At 42.1% G+C, this 8,679-nt stretch overlaps 1 protein-coding gene across 2 annotated transcripts in view; it reads right to left on the bottom strand.

The window, feature by feature from the left end:
- The window catches only part of LOC110467047 (15-hydroxyprostaglandin dehydrogenase [NAD(+)]-like), a 14,232-nt gene extending 9,510 nt beyond the window's left edge, over positions 1-4,722 (bottom strand). The window contains exon 1 of one of the 2 annotated variants that reach the window (XM_021523915.1): positions 4,438-4,722. In XM_021523915.1, the coding sequence (XP_021379590.1) occupies positions 4,438-4,536 (99 nt within the window). In that variant the 5' untranslated portion in view covers positions 4,537-4,722. Of the gene's footprint in view, positions 1-2,285; positions 2,596-4,437 lie in introns of those variants that run through there. The other variant, XM_021523914.1, reaches the window with a different exon arrangement.
- Between the last annotated feature and the right edge of the window lie 3,957 nt (positions 4,723-8,679).

The raw sequence follows: 8,679 nt of genomic DNA, 5'->3' as shown, positions 1-8,679 counted from the left end.
ATGTAACGGATGCGTGCCTACAGTTCGTTACCAAGTTCTTTCTTGGACCCAGTAATTGTTGTAACAAACAAGTGCCGACAATATATACAAAATAACGGCCGTCTTTCTGACTCAAATAACTATTACCTAATCTACACCCGGTAGATATTTTACATTAATATACCTCTAACACTAATATAGTCAAAAAGCCAACTAAAACAACTGTATCACAATATATCCGTCACCCTGTATCAACAGTAAATAGCCCCTTACTGCGACACCCGTGACTGTGTACACCCTTTACCGCGACACACCTTGACCACGTCACCCTTTACCGCGACTGCCGTTTGACCAAGTCACCCTATAGCTAGCCACTATAAAACCTATGCCTTGGTAAACCCTGTGTCTTGGTACCTGACACCCTGTATCAACAGTACGTCGCCCTGTACTGTGATACCCTGTGACTATGCACACTATACTGTAACACAATTTATTTTGACCATGTACTATAAAGGAATACAGTGGAACCCTAGCTTATGCAGCTAGGCCCAAACTTATACAGCTTGGTCACTGATTACCTTTTTAGAGTTGTTCCTTCTTCTTCGACCGCCAGAGCAAGAGAAGCTTTTCATCTGATGATACCTCTATTTATATACCTAGCCATCCAATGAAATGCCTTCTTTCATTAGCCAATCAAAACTACTCTTACTTCCTAATTACAAAGAAATAACTAAAGCAAGTCTATACTAACGATCATTTATTGAACAATGTAATTAACAAAGAATCAACCGCTTCAAAACGTACACATATAGGCAAATATGAAAACAGGAAAGGACATGCATCGAACAAATATCCAAGGTCAGTACACCTAAAGGTCACTCAAAGTTCAAATCAAGGCAATATCTGTCCTTTGATTGGCGCAAGATTTCGTCATAAAGCATCATAGATGTGTGTACCGTAGATACAGGGATTGCTATATAACCTTTTGATGCACGCACACCTAACGGTTACGGTCATAACAATGATTTAAACATGAAATGATTATATCTACAACGTTGATGTATTGCTCGTTGCAATTAACTTGCATGTAATATCTTTGCTATTGTCCTCATAGAATAACAAGAGAATACCGAAAAACAAAACTGGGATTTGAATGCAGAACCTTCGAAACTAGACCAAAAATAAATAAAAAAGGAATACCAAAATAGAATAAGAAGGCCACGTGTTCCGGAAGGGCAAGCGTCTTCTGCTTCATCGACGTCACCCTCTTTGTAACCCAGATCAACTTCAATTGTCACATCTTGAAAGGAAGACTCGGGGTAGTTACAACAAAACCACAAGGCACACTATTGAGGATAGTATGCCAGCTTTATGGTTCAGCATGCCCCCTGAATGATGGTATGGTCCCGTTAATTTCAACACCACGATTAGTCATATTTAAAGCCCCAATTAAATATCGGTATTGGAATATGTAAATGGAATCTACTGAACTAGAACTTTACTTATTTAAATGATAGAAAGCGAACTTAGTTTAGTCTGAAAACAGGAATTCAGACATATATGTACCTAGGTAAAGCAGACTTTAGTTTCTATTTTTCTAGCTGTGCTTGAGCGCATCGGTTGCATATCACGACGGTTGACAAGGCGAGCACTAAACATATTTACAACATTTCGGTTATAGTAAATAAAGGTTCATCCAAGAGTCATGCGACCTAGATAAGTAGAAGCACTTTATAAGATAATGTGTCATTTCACGCCAAGCAATGATGCCAGAAATGGCTATAACAGGTCAAGATAAGTTATGGCACCTCTAAATGTTACCGTATTAATCAAATCTCTCGTCATTCTTTCAACTTTATACAACATGAGAAAAAAATGCCTAACTACAGACACAAAACAAATTCTTTTATAATTTCTTATGCTATGCACAGTGCACGCATAGATCAAAAGCATACAGCATTCATAGATCCCAGCTTAACCAACACAATTCGTGTAAACATGGTTGTATGGTAAATCAGTCAGCCGTAATATACATATTTATAGAACACGGAACTAGGAGAGGTGATGATCACATTACTAAAACCACGGTGTACTATATCAATTCAGAGAGTTACTGGTTGTGCACCGTGACACCAGACTGTTATCAAATGTAAACACCGAATGAACTTTGAACTGAATTTAACAGATGTCTTGAGTTCAAGTATGAAAGTTATTAACTATCATGAATTTGGCTGTACAATATGTGTGGCAGGACAGAAACACTTGATGTGAGGATATAATGAGATACAATATGTAAATGTACTTACCCTAGCTCCTCGTGCAAGTAACGCCCCCGCAAAGGCCTTGCCGAGTCCTTTTCCTGATCCCGTTATCAAGGCCACTTTGTTAGCAACTTGCATTCTCATTCAATTCGTGCCAAAACCTTAATATGATATACTAACCGTTTTCCACAAACTACACATGTAAAGACATCAAAAGTATGCTGACTTACCTACATGTACAACATGTATAGCATTTACAAAGCGTTCGACGGTAACGCCTGAAGTTTATCAAGTGGTACAGACAAGCATATATACGTTTAGTGATAAAGGTAAATCGTCACGAACTGTAACCGGAAACTTACTCAAAGCGTACACAGTTAATTAGGCTGTCTACATATGGGTTTTGGCATAGACATATGACATATTTGTATTATTCTGCAACTGATAAACATTACCAAGAATACCACTGACAAATGTCTGCACCTGATACCCATTACCAAGAATACCACTGACAAATGTACATGCAAAATTGGCTATGGACATCATCTTCTTTCGACAGAAAGGGGTTACTGGATGAAGGGTTCTGAATTTTGACATTGTTTTTACACTGCCCAATAATTATGTAATTTTCAGAAGTTGTGGTGTCATTTGTTATTATATTGATAGTGTCGAGTGCGACTGAGACGGACATATATAACGGCTACATAAATATCAAATATACTACTGAGTTCAATCTGATTACCCATGTGGCTTCTAAGCATGTAAACACCCATACCGATTAGCCCCTACCTGTACCTGCTAACTCCCTACTTTTAACATTTGTAACTCCATAATCGCTACATTACAGTCCCTCGCTGGTATAATTAGCCCCTTACGTGTAAGCCCTCCTATCCGTTAATCCATAATTGTTAAACGCATTCCCATTAGCCCTCCTACCCGTTATTCCCTACTTGTTAAACACATTCCCATTAGCCCTCCTACCCGTTAGTCTCTACTTGTTAAACACATTCCCATTAGACCTCCTACCCGTTAGTCCCTACTTGTTAAACACATTCCTACTAGCCCTCCTACCCGTTAGTCCCTACTTGTTAAACACATTCCCATTCGCCCTCCTACCCTTTATCCCTACTTGTTAAATATATTCCCATTCGCCCTCCTACCCGTTAGTTCCTACTTGTTAAACACATTCCTACTACCCCTCCTACCCGTTAGTTCCTACTTGTTAAACACATTCCTACTACCCCTCCTATCCGTTAGTCCCTACTTGTTAAACACATTCCTACTAGCCCTCCTACCCGTTAGTCCCTACTTGTTAAACACATTCCCATTCGCCCTCCTACCCTTTATCCCTACTTGTTAAACACATTCCCATTCGCCCTCCTATCCGTTAGTCCCTACTTGTTAAACACATTCCTACTAGCCCTCCTACCCGTTAGTCCCTACTTGTTAAACACATTCCCATTCGCCCTCCTACCCTTTATCCCTACTTGTTAAACACATTCCCATTCGCCCTCCTACCCGTTAGTCCCTACTTGTAAAACACATTCCTACTAGCCCTCCTACCCGTTAGTCCCTACTTGTTAAACACATTCCCATTCGCCCTCCTCCCCTTTATCCCTACTTGTTAAACACATTCCCATTCGCCCTCCTACCCTTTATCCCTACTTGTTAAACACATTCCCACTAGCCCTCCTACCCGTTAGTTCCTACTTGTTAAACACTTAATACAACCTGAGAAAAAAATGCTTACTACAGACACAAAGCAAATTCTTTTATAATTTCTTATGCTATCATCATGTCTGGCGTGCAATCAAATGCACAGAGCACGCATAGATCAAAAGCATACAGCATTCATAGATCCCAGCTTTACCAACACAATTCGTGTAAACATGGTTGTATGGTAAATCAGTCAACCGAAATATACATATTTATAGAACACGGAACTAGGAGAGGTGATGATCACATTACTAAAACCACGGTTTGCTATATCAATTCAGAGAGTCACTGGTTGCACACCGTGACACCAGACTGTTACCAATTGTAAACACCGTATGAACTTTGAACTGAATTTAACAGCTGTCTTGAGTTCAAGTATGAAAGTTATTAACAATCATGAATTTGGCTGCACAATATGTGTGGCAGGACAGAAACACTTGATGTGAGGATATAATGAGATACAATATGTACATGTACTTACCCTAGCTCCTCGTGCAAGTAACGCGCCCGCAAAGGCCTTGCCGAGTCCTTTTCCTGATCCCGTTATCAAGGCAACTTTGTTAGCAACTTGCATTCTCATTCAATTGGTGCCAAAACCTTAATATGATATACTAACCGTTTTCCACAAACTACACATGTAAAGACATCAAAAGTATGCTGACTTACCTACATGTACAACATGTATAGTATTTACAAAGCGTTCGACGGTAACGCCTGAAGTTTATCAAGTGGTACAGACAAGCATAAATACGTTTAGTGATAAAGGTAAATCGTCACGAACTGTAACCGGAAACTGACTCAAACCGTACACAGTTAATTAGGCTGTCTACATATGGGTTTTGGCATGGACATATGACTATATTTGTAGCTTCCTGCTTGTCGATTATGCGATTTAAAGAATACTTGAGGGGTTAAGTACATGACTTACATTATCCATATCATACATGAATTTTCACTTTTTTTTATCTTTAATCCTGCATGTCAGGGGTCGTCATAAATGAACGAAATTATCTTTTGACGCAGCGCATATTTTTTTTACTTACTTATTTTTGACAGGTACCGCTTTAATCACTGCATGTTGCTGGTACATGTAAAATTGGCTATGGACATCATCTTCTTTCGACAGAAAGGGGTTACTGAATGAAGGGTTCTGAATTTTGACATTGTTTTTACACTGCCCAATAATTATGTAATTTTCAGAAGTTGTGTTGTCATTTGTTATTATATTGATAGTGTCGAGTGCGACTGAGACGGACATATATAACGGCTACATAAATATCAAATATACTACTGAGTTCAATCTGATTACCCATGTGGCTTCTAAGCATGTAAACACCCATACCGATTAGCCCCTTCCTGTAGCCCCTCTGTACCTGTTAACTCCCTACTTTTAACATTTGTAACTCCGTAATCGCTACATTACAGTCCCGCGCTGGTATAATTAGCCCCTTACGTGTAAGCCCCTGTATCTCCCCCCCCCCCCTCCCCCACACGCCCAGACGTATTTCAACGTACAAGTTATTTCGTCCCTACTTGTTAAACGCATCCCCATTAGCCCTCCTACCCATTATTCCCTACTTGTTAAACACATTCCCATTAGCCCCCCTTCCCATTAGTCCCTACTTGTCAAACACATTCCCATTAGACCTCCTACCCGTTAGTCCCTGCTTGTTAAACACATTACCATTAGCCCTCCCACCCACTAGTCCCCACTTGTTAAACACATTACCATTAGCCCTCCCACCCGTTAGTCCCTACATGTTAAACACATTCCCATAAGCCCTCCTACCCGTGAGTCCCTACTTGTTAAGCACATTCCCACTAGCCCACATACCCGTTAATCATTACTTGTTAAACACATTTCCCTACTTGTTAAACCCATTCCCATCAGCCCTCCTACAAATATACAACTGAGTTCAATCTGATTACCCATGTGGCTTCTAAGCATGTAAACACCCATACCGATTAGCCCCTTCCTGTAGCCCCTCTGTACCTGTTAACTCCCTACTTTTAACATTTGTAACTCCGTAATCGCTACATTACAGTCCCTCGCTGGTATAATTAGCCCCTTACGGGTAAGCCCCTGTATCTCCCCCCCCCCCCTCCCCCACACGCCCAGACGTATTTCAACGTACAAGTTATTTCGTCCCTACTTGTTAAACCCATTCCCATCAGCCCTCCTACAAATATACTACTGAGTTCACGCTACATTACAGTCCCGGGCTGGTATAATTAGCCCCCTACGTGTAAGCCCCTGTATCTTCCGCCCCCCCCCCCCCCCCAGCCGTATTTCAACGTACAAGTTATTTCGTCCCTACTTGTTAAACCCATTCCCATTAGCCCTCCTCCCCGTTAGTTCCTACTTGGTAAACACATTCCCATTAGCCCCCATACCCGTTAATCACTACTAGTTAAACACATTCCCATGAGCCCACATACCCGTTACTCACTACTTGTTAAACACATCCCCATAAGCCCTCCTACCCACTAGTACCTACTTGTTAGACACATTCCCATTAGCCCCCATACCCGTTAATCACTACTAGTTAAACACATTCCCATGAGCCCACATACCCGTTAATCACTACTAGTTAAACACATTCCCACTAGCCTTCCTATCCGTTAGTTCCTACTTGGTAAACACATTCCCATCAGCCCTCCTACCCACTAGTACCTACTTGTTAGACACATTCCCATTAGCCCCCCTTCCCATTAGTCCCTACTTGTTTCACACATCCCATTAGCCCTCCTACACATTTGTTCCTGCTTGTTACCTCCTACCCATTAGTCCCTTCTTATTAAACAATTTCCCATCAGCCCTCCTACAAATATACAACTGAGTTCAATCTGATTACCCATGTGGCTTCTAAGCATGTAAACACCCATACCGATTAGCCCCTTCCTGTAGCCCCTCTGTACCTGTTAACTCCCTACTTTTAACATTTGTAACTCCGTAATCGCTACATTACAGTCCCGGGCTGGTATAATTAGCCCCTTACGTGTAAGCCCCTGTATCTCCCCCCCCCCCCCCCCCCCCCAGCCGTATTTCAACGTACAAGTTATTTCGTCCCTACTTGTTAAACTCTTTCCCACTAGCCCGCCTACCCATTAGTCCCTACTTGTCAAACACATTCCCATTAGCCCTTCTACCCATTAGTCCCTACTTGTTACACACATCCCATTAGCCCTCCTACACATTTGTTCCTGCTTGTTACCTCCTACCCATTAGTCCATACTTATTAAACAATTTCCCATTAGCCCTCCTCCCCGCTAGTCCCTAGTTGTTGAAACAAATTCCAATTAGCCCTCCTACCCATTTGTCCCTGCTTGTTAAACACATTCCTATTAGCCCTCCTACCCACTAGTACCTACTTGTTAGACACATTCCCATTAGCCGACATACCCGTTAATCACTACTAGTTAAACACATTCCCATGAGCCCACATACCCGTTAATCACTACTAGTTAAACACATTCCCATTCGCCCTCCTACCCGTTAGTCCCTACCTGTTAAAGACATTCCCACTAGCCCTCTTATCCGTTAGTCCCTACTTGTTTAACACATTCCCATTAGCCCCCATACCCGTTAATCACTACTAGTTAAACACATTCCCATGAGCCCTCCTTCCCAGTAGTCCCTACTTGTTAAAAACATTCCAATTAGCCCGCCTACCCCTTATCCCTTACTTATTAAACACATTCCCATTCGCCCTCCTACCCATTAGGCCCTACTTGTTAAACACATCCCCATAAGCCCTCCTACCCGTGAGTCCCTACTTGTTAAAAAAATTCCCATTAGCCCTCCCACCCACTAGTCCCCACTTGTTAAACACATTACCATTAGCCCTCCCACCCGTTAGTCCCTACATGTTAAACACATTCCCATGAGCCCACATACCCGTTACTCACTACTTGTTAAACACATCCCCATAAGCCCTCCTACCCGTGAGTCCCTACTTGTTAAGCACATTCCCACTAGCCCACATACCCGTTAGTCCCTACCTGTTAAAGACATTCCCACTAGCCCTCTTATCCGTTAGTCCCTACTTGTTAAAAAAATTCCCATTAGCCCTCCCACCCACTAGTCCCCACTTGTTAAACACATTCCTATTAGCCCTCCTACCCATTATTCCCTACTTTCTACTTGTTAAACACATCCCCATAAGCCCTCCTACCCGTGAGTCCCTACTTGTTAAAAATTTTTCCACTAGCCCTCCTACCTATTAGTCCCTACTTGTTACACGCATCCCCGTTAGCCCTCCTACCCATTTGTTCCTGCGTGTTAAACACATTCCCATGAGCCCACATACCCGTTAAGCACTACTTGTTAAACACATCCCCATAAGCCCTCCTACCCGTGAGTCCCTACTTGTTAAAAAAATTCCCATTAGCCCTCCTAACCATTAGTCCCTACTTGTCAAACACATTCCCATTAGCCCCCATACCCGTTAATCACTACTAGTTAAACACATTCCCATAAGCCCTCCTACCCACTAGTACCTACTTGTTAGACACATTCCCATTAGCCCCCCCCCCCGTTAGTCCCTACTTGTTTAACACATTCCCATTAGCCCCCCCCCCCGTTAGTCCCTACTTGTAAAACACATTCCTACTAGCCCTCCTACCCGTTGGGGCCTACTTGTTAAACACATTCCCATTAGCCCTCCTACCCATTTGTTCCTGCTTGTTAAACACATTCCCACTAGCCCTCCTATCCGTTAGT

The sequence above is a fragment of the Mizuhopecten yessoensis genome, unplaced genomic scaffold (genome assembly GCF_002113885.1).
Source record: "Mizuhopecten yessoensis strain PY_sf001 unplaced genomic scaffold, ASM211388v2 scaffold11155, whole genome shotgun sequence".
NCBI classification, from domain to species: Eukaryota; Metazoa; Mollusca; class Bivalvia; order Pectinida; family Pectinidae; genus Mizuhopecten; species Mizuhopecten yessoensis.
Note: the sequence above shows the minus strand (reverse complement) of the source record. Positions and strands in the feature narration are given on the sequence as shown.